Source organism: Gordionus sp. m RMFG-2023, chromosome 1, assembly GCF_954871325.1.
Source record: "Gordionus sp. m RMFG-2023 chromosome 1, tfGorSpeb1-WG-v2, whole genome shotgun sequence".
Taxonomy (NCBI): Eukaryota; Metazoa; Nematomorpha; class Gordioida; order Chordodea; family Parachordodidae; genus Gordionus; species Gordionus sp. m RMFG-2023.
This window is the reverse complement of record NC_088775.1, coordinates 51,952,521-51,969,060: the sequence shown is the minus strand read 5'-3', so window position 1 is coordinate 51,969,060 and position 16,540 is coordinate 51,952,521. Positions and strand designations below refer to the sequence as shown.

Sequence of the window (16,540 nt, the reverse complement as noted above, 5' to 3'; positions counted from 1 at the left end):
AAACTTTAGTATATTGCCATTTTACAACATTTTTTAAATATTTTAAGCTTACAAATCATAATGGCTAGAAAAAATTTAAATCTAATATATAAATTATTTACATATAGTATTATAAATGACACATCAAATATGATATCATACTGGCAATGCCAGCTACCCAAGTTAGCAGGGATCCAAACCGAACCTGAACCGAACCGTTAAACCGCTAAAAACCGGTAATTTTTATCGAACCTGAACCGAACCTAAACCGCTAAAAAAATTCTAGCCGAACCTGAACCGAACCACTATAATGTCTCTGAACCGGTTCGAGCCTCATGATCTTATGCTTATAAAACAATATGTAAGTTATTATTAGTATATTGAAAAAATTTCAATTACATTCAAATTATTTTATCATCAATCACATTTGATTGATAAGTATCAATCATAATTTTTATAAACTTTAGTTTGGCATTTTACAACATTTTTTTAAAATATTTTAAACTTTTAAATTATAATGCTTAGAGAAAAATTAAATCCAAAATATTATTATAAATGACACATCAAATCTGATATCATATTGGCAGTGCCGGATACCCAAGTGGAAAGATGTTTTTCAACAATTAAATTTATATTATCTCCTCATTGTGTAATTTGAGTGAGACGATTTTGAAAATATATTAATTGTGCGGCTTAATAAAAAAAATTTAAGTAAAAAAAAAGTAAAATATTGTTCATATTAAAATTAATCATTGATATATATTCATATTTTTATATTTAATTAAATATTATTTTATAATGTGCAATTAATAAAAATGAAGGTTTTATACATGTGTTTTTTAAATTAATGATAAAATAAAAAAATATTTTCCCTATACATAATTCGAATGTAGGTTTGGATACAAAAATGTTCAAACCGGTTCTTAGAGGTTCGAACCGAACCTGAACCGTTATTTTTATCCGAACCTGAACCGATATTCGTTTTGGTTTGGATCTCTGCAAGTTAGTGTGGAAAGATGTTTTTTTTAAAATTAAACCTCTTTATAGATGTAATATGAGTGAGACGAATTTTGAAAATATATTAATTTGTGCGGTTTAATAAAAAAAATTTAAGTAATTGTTCATATTAAAAATTAATCATTGATATGATATATTTATTTGTTATATTTATAAATTAAATATTATTTTATAATGTGCAATTAATAAAAATGAAGGCTTTTTATTTTAATTATGGAATAAAAAATTTTTTTTCCTTATACATAATCCTAATGTAAGTTTGAATACAAAAGTGTTCAAACCAGTTTTTAGAGGTTCGAACCGAACCGATATTTTTATTTTTTGCGAACCGAACCTGAACCTTGATTTTTATCCGAACCTGAACCGAACCGATATTCGTTTCGGTTTGGATCCCTGGCCAAAAAAATCCCTTCCTAACAATGTTAATTTTTTATTTTTACCGGAAATTAGAAAACACTTAGAATTTTTTAATTATTTTTTATATATTCCAACGTAAAATTTTAAGGGCTAGAAAAGGATACATAATTTGCAAATCTATCTTAAATATTTTTTAAAATAACAAGATTTAATGAAATCACGCACTTCGCGATTTTCGACTTTGAAGGCGTATATCTTTGGATCTGGTTAAGCTAGCACTCTAAAATTTTGATTTTATTAACATTTACAACATAAATAACCAACATGCCAAGTTTCATTCATTTTTGAGATGGTCGGCCGAAAATCTCGTTTTTTTGGTCGATTAACAAAACACTTTTATTAATATTAGCAACTCTTCCAATTAACTACTTGCACCAATGAGCGGTCATTTTCGAAATTGACTCGACTTAAAAGTTATTTAAGGGCAACCTCTGGCTAGGCGAGGACCAATGGATTGGCTCTTCTGAATATATATAGAGATCTTAATCCTACCCCAAATGAGGTCATAGAGGAAATGGCTAAAGGGTCACAAGTTAAATATATAAAATATAAAGTTTTTTTTTAATCAAAAGCAATCGTTTCAAATTTAGTTTACATAAAATTATATTTTGTTATTTATAAATTGTTTTACAATAGTTTATATAAAATTTATGTTTTGTAATATATATAAAATTTTTTAACATTTAGTTTATTACATATAACATTTATAATATTTTAATCTATAATTTAAATGTGTTATATAATACTACTAATTATAAAATATATCATTTATAATTAAAGCAATTTATATATGTAATACTAATAGTTATAAAGTATATAATTTATAATTAAAGTAAATATTTATATTTTAAATAATCGCTTTTTATTTGTATATTGATTTCTATAAAAGTATAATAAATAACGTATATCTATAAAAGTTATTTCGAAATGTGTTATTTTAATTAAAATTAGTGTTGTTAATGGCTCAATTTGAGCCAATATGGCTAACTCAATACATTAGCCAGAAAATTATGCAAGCCTGAAAATTTTACTCATGGATGATACTAAGGTTTAGACATTATTCGTGAAATCTCTAGGCTTGAGCAATATTTTTTTGGCTAAAATATTGAGTTAGCTGTTTATAAAATCGGCTCAAATCGAGCCGATTAACAACACTAATTAAAATGATCGATAATTATAGAACTTTTATATGATAAGAAAATCAAATAGGATTTTTAAGATAAACCCAGCCGAAGGCCGGGCAAAAGGGCCGAAGGCCCGTTCTGGAGGCGAAACCCCCCAGGGTTTTATATGTATGGACCCCCTCTAAGGAAAATTCCTAGCTACACCACTGTCTTTGGCTTATATTTCATTGATTAAAAAACATTTTTGGTTTCACTCATGCACTTATCAAACGCCCTTTATAATATGTTTTTAAAAAATAAATTTTCTTATGCATTTTCAGCATCAACACTTGCCATTAAATTAAGATTGTGGCAAGCACAAGAGTGATGTTTATGAAGATAAATAAGATTTTCATCTCTATTTTGATTTTCAAATAACTCATATAAAAATTCATCTTTCCTCCTTCAGATATTTTGTCAAATAATCTATAATCTTTTTAAAAATAAACATAAAAATTAAAATATAGATTATTTATTTATACCTAAAGGCTTTTAAAAAATTTCTTGCATTATCGGTGACACACCAACCACTGTACAGTCATGTCTAAAAATGAACTAATAATATATTTTAAAAATTGATAGATTCAAAGTAGTATGTAGAAAAATACAGATGGTATGATGACCATGAATTTGCTGTGATAAAAAGAATTATTTGTTAGGTTTAAGAAGTTATTATTTTATCTAGCATGATGTTATAATTGTCATAATTGGTATTTTTTTAATTATTATATTGGTATATATTTTAACTGTTTATAAATTCATTCTATTTTTATAACGCGAATTAATTTGGTTTGTTAACATAGACGCCTTGATTTGACTTTAGATTATAAGACTCAGAATGAGTCATGTTTTTTTTGTATTTTGGAAGAATTATTTGTAAAAATTCATTATTCATATTATGTTTGTTTTTTGAAATTGTAATTTTGGGATTTAATAAAATATTTTCTGTGTCTAATTTGGCTATATTCTAAGTGGCACAACTGCAATAATAATCTATAAATATTTTTGATACAAGGGTTGGGCGTGGACATAACCTTTTTATTTGGTTGTAAATATTTAAAAAGGGAAGTTTTTCAACTATATTAAATGACTCTAGTTCACCTATTACAAAATCTAAAATTGCATCATCATTTTGTGGCTGCATCACATTTGATGTATTTTTTTTCATATTAAGAAGAGTTTGTTGTTTAATTTATCAGCTTTTAATTTTTTATTATTATTATCACTATAATTTGTTAAATATTCATTAATTTCTTGCAGCATACCATCGTGAGCACTCTGTAAAAATAAAGGTAGTTTTTGATAAATTATGCTAAAGATGATAATATTTTATTAAATTGGTAATAGCAAAGTAATGACTTATAAAAAATTTATCTAAAATTAAAATTTATCGAATAACAAACAAATCATTATTTTATATTAAATATTTTTATAAAAATATAAAATCTTGGGTATAAAAGAAGTCATTTTTATATTAAAATATATCATAATTTATACTTCAAATTGTGTTCCAATTAAAATATAAAAGCCTTGATTAAAATAAAAAAGTGATTAAATTTTAAGTTGAAAAAATGACATTAAAAATAAATTCTAAATGATATCAACCATTTTCATTCTATGTATATAATATATAAAATTTAATTATATTTACTAAATTATTAACTGACTAATTAATATACAACCAAATGTCGTTTTAAATTGGAACTTGAAGATTTTGAAACTGATATAATACTTTTTGGCCATATTTTACATTTGGTAAGTATTGAATTAGTTCCTTAAATTAGGATGTTACTGTAAAATATTTATCATATTTAGATGGTAATAATAAATGCTTATGCTAATCTATTAAATTAAAATATAAACAATAATATTCAAAAACTATAATAATGGCGTGTTAAAAATATTGAAATGTGAAAAAGGAAAAACCGCTTATTAAAAATTGTAAGACATTTTTCTTAAAAAATTCGGCTAATATTAAATTTTTCAAATAAATAAAAAATAAAAAGTGTAAAATTGAATGAAAGTTAACGCGTTCATCAAAAAAATTAAGGCGTTCTCGTTCAAAGTTCCTCAAAAACGACTCATTTTTTTCAAAAAAAGGCGAACTTCGTTCACGAAGGCGTTCAAAATACGTTCGTTTACAACACTATGTCTAACACGTTGTTTCGGTATTTGTAGTATTATCATTTAGTTCTCCACAGTAAATAAACTACTTTTTTGTGATTCCCTCCTTTTTTGGCTATACTCCCCTAAGCATGTATGGTAGTTTATTCACCCTCCGTTTATTGTATATCTGTATACTTTAGAAAGTACCTCATCTAGTATTGTTTTCCTTTCAATTTCATTTTTCATTCAAAGGTGTTTGTTCTCCTACCTGCATTTGATCTATTGATTCTTCTTTTAATATTGTGGTGCCCAGTCTAGGAAATCGAGATAGCATGTCACCATGGCTATTTGTCGACTATTTTTAAATTCTATTTCACATTGGTAACCTGCTAATAAATAGTCCATCTTTGTATTCTAGCAGTCACCAAATATGATAGCAAGAGCTCTTTCTATTTGGCTCTAATTTTTCTCGGCTACATTTAGCGTTCTTGAGGCGAATGCAAATGGTCTCTCCTTACTGCCTTCTATATGTGATATTACTACCCCAATTCTTATGACTGATGCATCTGTTGCTAATATAATGGATAATTTTGTATGATAATGTTGTAATATTGGAGTACTACTTATTTCTTGCTTTATTTTTTTATACGCGTCTTTGTATTCATTTGTCCTCCTCCAAATTACTGCTCTTTCTAATAATTTGTATAATGATTTGGTCTTGTCTGCAAAATTTGAAATAAATTTTGATAAAATGTTGCTAACTCTAGAAATGACTGCAATTGTTATAGGCTTCTTGGTTCTGGCGGTTTTTTTACTGCCTTAGTAATTTTTTCTGTAGTTGTAATCTCGTGTTTTATTATATTGTGTCCTAAGTACTCGACATTTTGTTTAAATAATTTATATTTTTCCATCTTTCGCGTGATACCATTTTTGTCTAGATATTTTAGTACCTTTTTAAATTTGTTCCTGGTTATTATAATATTATAAAGTAGTCTTGTATATTTAAATAATCTTCTATGCTGTATACAAGATATTTTTGTGACCCATTCTCTACACAATTGAGAGGTCCAATATTGAAAATTCCTCTCCTTTTCCCTAACTGGCTAATAAATCTTGTATTCTTGGTATTTCGTATGAATTGATACTAATATTTTGATTTATAGTATTTTTAAAATCCCCGCAAATTTAATTTTTTATCTTTCTTTTGAACAATTACTATGGGTGATGCATAAAGTAAATGATTAAATCTGTCTAAATCTTCTTCAACATTTTCTGATATTGCGTATGGTACGGGACGTGATTACAGAAATTTGGTTTCTCGTTTTTCATTATATTTGTGCCTTAAAATCTTTCAAACAGCCTAATTATTTGGTAAATAATCGAGGAAATTCATTTTGGATATTAATGATTTATTTGTATGGCCCTTTAAGGTATTTCAGTCATTTTTGGAAATTTAGTTATCCAGTTTCTTCCAATTTGATTTTTTGTATATCCTTTTGTAATTATGAGATAGTTCAAATGTTCGTCCTTTATATTGTACTTTTACTATAGTCTGACCTAGTAGTGGTAAATTGGTACCTGTATAGCATTTAAGTAGCATGCTATTTGTTAATCCTGGATTATTAAGTTTTTTCCCAATCTATTTCGTTTATTATAGTTACCCCATTCCAGTATCTAATTCCATTCTGATATCGTGGTTGTTTATTTTGATATCCACCTAAAATTCTGGATTATATTCACTTGTATTATTAATAAAATTCACTATCTTTTCTACAGACTCGAGCAATGAGCGTAATTTTGTTACATTTATAACAAGTGGCATTCTTGAAAGGACGAATTTTCGCCGCAGGAGTGGCAGGGATTTGGTTTTTTGTAGATTTTATTATAATTATTATATTGTTTTGATTGTTTATCATTATCATTATTAACTTTTTTAATTATATTTATATTATTATGTTCATCTTCTAACTGATAAATTGTAGTTTCATTTTTTTGTTTTAATTATACCTGTTTCTACTGCAGTAGCTATTTGATAGCCTTATTTATATCTAAATCATCCTCGGATAATAATCTTTGTAATATTTTAGGAATTTTTAGTCCAAATATAAATTTATCTATTAAAGAAGTATTAAAATATTTTCAAAATTCACAAGTCTTTGATAATTTTCGAAGATTCTGCATACAGTCTATTAATTTTTCCTCATTTTTTGATTATATTGATAAAAATTATATCTCTCTACTATTATATTCGGTTTGGGATTAACAAATTTGATCAAAATATTATGTATTTCTTATACCTCTTATCAGGTGCAAATAAATTAAATTTTGTAAGTATCACATCCTATTGTTGTTAATAACTGATTTTTCTTGTGATGATGTTAAACTTGGTTGTATGTTTTTAAATTCTAAGTCGTACCAATCTTTACAGGTTTGAATCCGTTAGACTTTTTATCGATTGCGCCATCTTTGAAGTATATTTAGTTCATTTGTAGTAATTTCGACAAATATTTTTGTATTATCGTTAACATATATTAGTAGTAATTTAGTCAGAAATTAAACTTTTTATTATAAAATATAATTTCTTCTTTGTATACAAATTCATAATAAAATAAACAATTCAATTTTGTTTTAACTGCAACCATGTTAATATAATGCTTTATTAACTACAAAATTTTAAATTCATTTCAAAAATTATATATATTTATCCTTTTCTATCAAAATTTCCTGATATATAATAAACAATTTAAAAATTAAGTTGTAAAATATTGTGTTGCACATAAATAAATGATTTATCTTCAAAGGTTAATTAAAATATATTTTTCATAATATAATTTATAAACCAACCTCTAATAGAAAGAGGAGAGCGAAGAATTATTGATTTTGGGAATTCATCAAACAATTGTCAGAAAACTTATAATTACGATTTTTGAAAATTAAGGGTATTAATCAAAGAGGAATGGATCTTTGGGAAAACGATAGAACGCGAAAGGAACGACACTTTTCGTTCTCCTTTGGCTTAAAATTTTGTGCCCCTCCCTACTCATTTCTTTTTAAATAAAATTTGGTATTTTATAAAGAACTCGTTAAAGAAAGTTTCGAAGGTGGAACGCTATATATATGTCCCGAACGGGAACGGAATCCAAAAATGCCTTAATATTACCTTAGCTTTTTAAATTGTGCAAATATATCAGGAAATCAAATTTGGAAATAACAATAGCTAAAATTAAAAATAATAAACTAACATTATTTTATTAGTATAAAATAAGATTTTAAATTTGGTTTAACAGTTTTATTTGAGGATATTCATAATATTATTCGTTTCAAAATGTTCTTACGACTCAATGATATCGATTAGTTAAATTTTTTAAAATTCTTGGTACATATCGAATTTTTGACTGACGGCTTTTCATTTGATAAAAAATCAATTTAGAATATATTGAATGACTTTATTTCTGATTAACTGATGACTAGCTAGTTTGTTTTAAAAAACGGTTATGCCCATATCATTAAATTTATATTCGACAATGGTTTTTTATTTGACAAAAGGTTAAATTAGGTCTTGGCTTATCAATATGTTATTTGAACAATTTCCTAACCGCGCTTCTTGAAGCATTAACTTGCAAGGTAATATATTGATATAAAAAAATTATAATATAAGATATTTTTAAATCTCCTTAATTAAAATATTTGATTAAAATCGCGATTTATAAAAAAAGCGTTGAGTTTCGCCAACCACTATCAGTAATCACGTATTTTATTAAGAAGTGTTCTTATCAAAATGACAGAATAGCACTAAAAAGACTTCTTCTCGGAAGAAAACGCGTTACTAGACTTGATAATAGAACCAAATTATTCTTTGCATTCAAATATATATATAAATTTTTTAATTATATTATATTTTTATGCAATCTCTTTCAGAGAAATAATATTGTAGTTGACAAAGAAAAAGATATAGAGAATAAAATAATAATTTTTAGTTAGAGATATTCTTAATTCCATGGGTCGTGCCGGGCTTTTGCAAGAAACTAATATAATATACCTAAAAATGTGTTATTTATTGGTAATAAACCAGGCAATTTTTTGAGCTTGAAAGAAGCGTTGGTTATGGCTGATTTGGGGGCGTGCGTCATCGGAACGGAAGATAGATAGAGAGCCAACGGGGAAGAGGTCAGATCAAGCGGGCGGTACTTAAGGGACCTACTTAGTTGAGACATCATGGCGGGAGACGGAAGGATAGAATTTTTGATGCATCCTACCATCTTTTTTTAATATGACGAAAATAATATAAATATAAAGAGAATCTTATTGACTCTTAAGGTGTTACCTATACTGCATGGTAAATATTCAATTAAAAAACTAGAAAAATTAATTTTTAATATTTATGAATGTAAAATAAGCTTACCGCATATATCTTATTATAAACTTGTTCAAATTTATTATTTTTAACATTAATTTTTGTATACGCTATTTAAATATGTTTGGTGATGATAAATAGCTTTGATTTTTAATTAATTTCATGGAAATTTGTGAAAAATACATACCTATTGAATATGTGCAGTATTTAGGAATTATATTTATTTTAACATTTGTATGTATATATAGTTGATACTACAATTAGTGATGTTCATATCTAGAATTATATGTTAGGCAATTTAATACTGCTAGGGCTTTGTTAGATATAATGACATACCTTAAAAGAAAAAAGAAAATTGGTATTTTTATATCGTTTAGAAGCTTAATCAAATATATAGTTAATAGTTTTTTCTTTTCAATTCTTGTATATATATATATACTATTCTATAATTATTCAATTTAATTAATAAGTATTCAATTTAACTGACTTTTTATATAATATTAAATATAAATATGTTATATTATTGTATGGCAAATATTCAAATAAAGTTGTTGAATATTATAACCTTTCAAAATATATAAAATATAACAGGTATGCCAAAATATCTGGACGGGGAAATTTAGATCCAATATAAATTTTGAAGGAATGACCCACAATGTGGATATTTGGTTTGCAATCACCATACAAGTGTTGAAAATTTAGACCGGGATCGGGAAAAATATACTGCAGGTGGTGTTTATATTTGTTTGTATATAAATTCAGTTCAGCCTTTTCGTATTATAAAATTAATTGTTTTTATTTATAATTAAACTTAAAAGTTAATTGTTTATTATGAAATATATATCACGATTATTGAAAGAATAAATATAATTTCCTGAGATAATTGATATACAAGATTAACATGGTGTAGTCGTATATATTTGAAATTACAAGATCCACTGTAATTCATGCATACTTATCACAATTTGATAAATTCCAGATGAATAATATTATAGACGAAAGAGTAAAATCACCAACACTTCTATCTACTATCATGGGTTCGGAGGCATATAACACCATTTAATAGTGCTTACCTCAAATTCTTGGACAATTAAAAAATACAGAAATAATTGATTTTTTAAAGAAATATTAACAAGTGGAAACATGAAATTTATGAACGTTTAAATTTCAAAAAAGGAGCAATCAGTAAATGAATCGATTATATTCAAAAAAGAAACAATCAGTAAATGAATAGATTTTAAATTTCACAGTAAGATTATAATTTTTTCCAGGCAGAACCTGAATCCTAATTTTATAATTTCGGATAAAGTTAGATATTTATGTTTGTTTCGATTTAAAATTTTAGCATTTTAGGCGCTATATAATTATGTATATAATTATCCTTATAAGAAAGTAATTTGAGATGTTACGAATGAAGATCATCTTATTATCATTTGGTCGGTTCTTTTAAAATATAAAGATCTTAATCGCTTCCTCTTTCTTAAAATATTATGTAGATGAAGTATGGACATTATGTGATAAAAAGTAAATAATACTTTTATATTGCATTACCTCATGTTGAGTACTTTATAATTAGAATTTTTAATCAATATATATTTTTTAATTAAATACTATTTATAGTAAATTAATATTCAATATGAATTTTAATAAATTTTTTTCCTTTTTAACTTTCACTTTTTCTAGTGGTAAGTTCCTTCAATATCTCTCTCCACTTTATGTTATTCATGCTCTCTTTTATTTAATTTACATTCTTCATATTAGCTCGAAGTTTATTGCCCCATTGAAGTTTTGGCCTTCCTCTTTTACATTTGCCCATCACTTCCAAACTCTTAACCTTATTTCCTATATAGTTTATAGGCCTTCTCATTGTGTGCCCATACCACCTAAGTCTGTTCACTATTGTCTTAGTCTTAATAGGTACTACCTTTAAACTTTATAGAATTCTTGTACTTCGCACCTTAACCTTTCTTGATACCCCAGCAATCATCCTCAGCATTCTCATCTCCATAGTTTGTAGACTTTTTTCGTCTTCTTTGGTTGACCATGTTTCCGAACCATATAGAATAGTTGATTGTACTGTGGAACTGTAAATTTTTCCCTTCAATTTGTGAGGGATTCTTTTGTCAAAAAGCGCTCCAGATAAAGATCTCCACTTTAACCACCCTCGATCAATTTTCTTTATCTCTTTCTCTATTGTGCCGTTTGTTTGTATAGTGTAGCAAAATATTTGCAGCTTTCTGCCGATATCTGCCATTCATTTATATCAATGCTCTATGTTTCATCTCCTATCACCATATACCCTGTCTTTTCTTTGTTTACTTTTGGTCCGTGCTTTTTAGGATATTTATCCAACTCACTAATCTTTCTTTCATCTTTGGATTCGGCAAGTATCACAATATCATCTGCAAATACATATTCCACGGGACTGTTTGTGGTATAGACTGTGATAATACAACTATTACTGTTATGAAGAGAAGTGGGCTGAGAGCCGACCCTTGGTGAACTCACTCAGCTATTTTGGCCCATATACATATCCTCTATTATTCTAATATATTTTTCTGGAATCCTCTTGTGGCGTAGCGCTCACAGGATAAGTTTTCTTGGGATTCTATCAAAGGCCTTTTCTAGATAGAGAAAGACCATGTATAGCTTTTTATCATTTTCTCTGTATTTTTCGCTTATTTGCCTAATTGCGTGGATTGCATCAGTCGTTGATCTTCCAGACATAAAGCCAAACTGAGTCTCTCCTATTTAGACCAGGGTTGTGCATTTGACCGGCCAAATATGGTCAAATACGGTCAAATGTGGTCAAATTCAAATATATTTTTTTAAAGTTAATATTAACTTTATTTTGAATATAATAGTAAAATGAATCTATAATATTAATTTTTTAAATTCATTCAATAACTAACGTGTAGCTATCTGTATCAGAGTCTTGTTCTGATTCATATTCAATATTATCATTTTCTTTAATATTTTTTAAACAATTTTCCTGATATCTTAGATCTTAAATCGATTTCTATTTTCATAAGAGTATTAACCCAAATCGACCTATTTCTTTCTAAAGAAGAAGTAGAACTAGGAATTGTTAGTCTCTTAATGGGCAGCGTAGATAAAGTTTAATCTATTAACTTGAGGTCGGAATTGATTGTTTCTGGAAATTACTACTTTCTACATATTTTGCTATATTAAACATGCTGTTTTTGCTTCTGAAATTAATTATATCACTTAAAATATTTTGGTCATCACTACCTTGTAAAATAGCTAATTCTTGAATTATATCACATACTTCATTAATTACACTACTAGTGAGTTCTCCTCTTGATATTGTGGACCCGAAAAATAAGCAAACATTGTGATCACATGTATTTACATCTTTTTTCCCTTTTTTAAACATATTTTTAATTTATTTTTCCTTTAAATTTTTTAGAGTATTTGACCGTATTTGACAGGTCAAATACTCCTCCGGTCAATTGACCGGTCAATTGACTGAATTTGACTGGTCAATTGACCGACTTGCCAACCCTGATTTAGACTATGTCTCTTAACCTTTTTTCTATTATTTTTTCGTAAAGTTTAAGACAGCGTGACATTCATTTTATGCCCTTGTAATTTTGACAATTGTGTGGATCCCCTTTATTTTTGAAGGTAGGAACTATATTTTTATTGTACAGATTTGTGAGGAAATGTATTCCTTCATGCCGAATATTATCAGCAATATAAGATTTTAAATCTAAAAGTCAAACTCAAATTTTATATTTTTAATTTACTAGAAACTATTCTTATTATTTCTAGTAAATTAACCTCAGTCTTCTTTTCTATCTTATTTCCCCTTATTAGTATTTATTATCCACACGATACTCCCTAATCACACTAAGTTTTTTCTTTAAAAATATATCCATATGATCCTTAATCCCTTTAGGGCACTAGACATTTCCTCACAAATCTGAATAATAAAATACTAATTTATAATTATAAAATAATTAATATTTCTTTTAATATATTAAAAAATAAAAATCTTTATTTAAATAAGATTACCCTATATAAATTATTAATTATTTACCAGAATTAATTCATCCCCAATAGTATGCAAATTAAAATAGTAGAATTTGAGAGATTCCTTTATAAAGGAAAAATAACACATTGAGTGGATGCTGCTAAATCTAGCACTCCATAGAAATGGTATGATTCTCTATTATTTTTTACCACTTTCATTATTCCTCGATGAACATTAAATAGTATCACAAATGAGAATGTAAGACCTGTAAAAGGGGTTATAGGGTTAAAAGAGATCCATTGGTGAAATATTTTGATAAAATGTTGGAAACGACAGTGATCTGAATAGGATTTGGTGTATATTTTGGTAAATAATGTAAAGAAAGTACCAAGTGAAATTAAAGAAGCAATGAAATTTTTAAACTATTATATATAATTATATAAGTAGTGAAATAATACAAAATGTGGATGATACTATAGATAAAAATTAAAAAGTTCAGTATTATTTTTTTAATTTTTATACACTAAAATATTTTTAATAAAATACTAATAATTATTTCATATTGATTTTATACTGGTAAATAAGAGAATATTAAAATATAAAAATAATTGATTTCCATATACATATAAAATATTTCTATTTTATTTGATCCTTATCAAGGTGTACCTCTTTACCCAGTCATCTTTTGTCTTATGTTCCACATGCCCAAACCTTCTTAGTCTATTACTTCGCATTACTACTCCAATTATTTTTCTACCCAATCTTGCTCGCAATTCATTGCTAGTTTTTCTCTCTCTCAGAGATATTTCACACATCCATCTTATCATCCTAATCTCTGTTCTTTCAAATTTGGCTTCGTGGTTGGTCGCTTTCATTGCCCATGATTCCATGAACTAAACAACTTTTCACACAGCTTACGTATACTTTCCCTTTTAACCAGAGAAATTTTTTTATTTGTTAGAATAGACGACATCTCTCTAAACTACTTCATGCTTTTCTGACCCTAGCAACAACAGCAGAATCTACACCACCATCTGCTTTTAGCATATCACCCAAATAACAAAACTTATCCCCTTTTCTCGTGGGTAACCATTGCCAATATCTAAACCATTTTCTATGTTATCAGTATTATGTATCCATTTTATGCACGTTCTACAAATAAAGGTCATTCTTGCTAACATCAGACTTCCTTTTTTCTCGCGACATCTATTATTTACCCATTTCTAGAATCTGGTGCATTGGATTAAATTTCTAGCAACTCCTTTCCCACATACACCACAAGACCACTTACGGATTCCTCCATCTTTAGATTTCCCACCAATAGTCACCGTTGTCTTTGCTGTATATGTATTCATTTTCAGGCCCTTTGTTTCTATTACTAATTTTATCCCTCAATTCTTCCTCACTGTTTTCCATTAATACAAAGTCATCTGCATATAATAACTCCCAGGGAAGTCCTTCTCGCATTTCTCTAGCCACCACATCCATTACTAAGATAAATAATAATGGACTCAGCATGGATCCTTAATGAGGTCTTACCTCTTCAAAGCTTTGATTATCTTCATCATCTGTCCGTACTACAGTTTGTGCTCCCGCATACATTTCCATCACTGCCATAACCAAGCATTCCTCCACACCTGATTTTCTCAAGGCCCATCTAGTAACCTCGAGTGGCACTTTTGTTAAATGCTATCTCCAAATCAACAAACGCATAATATAGTTTCTTTTCCTTCGCAAGATACTTATCTTTGAATAATAAATTTTGGATTATTCTATTAATTTTTTCATGCCCTATGTATATGTATCTATAAAAGACAATGGATGTGCTCCGCATCTTTGACATTTATAGAGCTGAGACCTAATATGATTGCCACTGCATAACTAAATTCGGCGTCTGTAAGAAGTAACCTACTAGTTTTGCTTGAATAGTTCTCTAGCCATTCATGGCAGGATTTGTCCATAAATAGAGGTTTGCAAGCTGCTACGTCATTGCATGAAAGTAAATACGGAGCGTGATAGGATAGCTATAGCCCAATCCTTTTGTGATCTAACTGTAGGATAATTTGTTCCCTCTGTTACGTATGGACCAGCTAGATAACACAAGATAAAGTAACAAACCTTTGGCTGGTTTTTCAGAGTAAATTATGGTTACTATTGGAAGGTGATACGAATGATACGATTGATAGGAATAAAGAGCGTAGCCTAAGTCCCCCATATTTTTTGGGAAGGGTAATTTGTAGCCATGTTTTTGTACAAAATTTTAGATCATCCAACATGGATTTGATTTTGATATTATTTAATTATATTTGTTTTATTGTTGAAATACACTAATAAATTTAAATATATTTTTATTGTAGATTTTACATATAAGAGTAGTAATCTTTTTTTATAATTAGGAACGGCTACCGACATCGGTGGAAAAAATTGATTTTGTTTTATTGTTGAAATATACTAATAAATTTAAATATATTTAATTGTAGTTAATTTTACATATAAGAGAAGTAATCTTCTATAAGTTAAACCGAATTAATTTAAATTACATTAAATTATTTTTCTGGCACCCCCTTCCTTGGTTTGTAATAAGTTTACGAAAAGAACTATGAATTAGAAAATTTTTTGAGGTAAAATTTTAATTATAATAAGTCCTGTTAATTAGGAAGGGCTACCAACATCGGTGGAAAATATTGCTTTGATTTGCCAAAAAATATATAATTCTAAATATTATTTTTTTGATCTTCTCGTTTCGGACAAAAAACAAAAGTGATCAAATTCTTAGGTTTTTATTATATACTAAAACAAAAGATGAAAATAAAAAAAGATGAACATTTTATATTATTAATTATACCATAAGTATTCTCGAGTAGAGGTGATAGGTTGATCGTGTATTCAAAGCTTCTAGGGCCTCTAGGGCTTGTTCTGAAACACCATTGTACCTTGTTTAATGGATAGAAAAATTAAATATGTTAATGTTAAATATTTTGGTCTTCTGAAATACACCAACATTTAAAAAATTTGGATTGAATTTATTTCTATTCTTTATAAAAATTAAAATTTTGATAAACTTCTAGATCATCCACATTCCAATCTTCCTTAGATAATTTTTTATTCCAATTTAATCTATCCATCTGACCGTTATTAAAAAACCTTATTAAAATTAAACGAAAAAAATATTAAAAAAGATAAAAGGAGTAAGGAGATTTAGGTTATCTTACAAGCAAAAGTAGATCGTCCTAAGAAATTGGACGTATAAATTTTCGTTTGCCAATATCCTGTTTTCGGGAGTATCTTCGTAAAGAGAGTTCCTAATGGATGCTCTATGGAGGTGTTCGTTGAAACTAGATAAACACGTGCTTTTAACAAAGTAAATATTTATACAACCAACCGGATTTAGGTAGTGTATTCTTATTTAATGTTACCCATATTTTTTAATGGTAACGATGATTTAAAAATAGTGTTCTATATATAGTCAAATCTTTATAATTTGGGACCACTGAAACCACGATTTTT

The 16,540-nt window shown here is 27.4% G+C and overlaps 1 protein-coding gene across 4 annotated transcripts in view; it reads right to left on the bottom strand.

The window, feature by feature from the left end:
* The window catches only part of LOC135931483 (uncharacterized), a 187,143-nt gene that overhangs the window by 108,478 nt on the left and 62,125 nt on the right, over nt 1-16,540 (bottom strand). For all 4 annotated transcript variants that reach the window (XM_065468621.1, XM_065468622.1, XM_065468619.1 and 1 more), the window contains exons 8-10: nt 16,246-16,383; nt 15,879-15,966; nt 8,752-8,941 (exon numbers count right to left, since the gene is read on the bottom strand). In XM_065468621.1, coding sequence (XP_065324693.1) covers nt 8,752-8,941; nt 15,879-15,966; nt 16,246-16,383 — 416 coding nt within the window. The remainder of the gene's footprint in view (nt 1-8,751; nt 8,942-15,878; nt 15,967-16,245; nt 16,384-16,540) is intronic.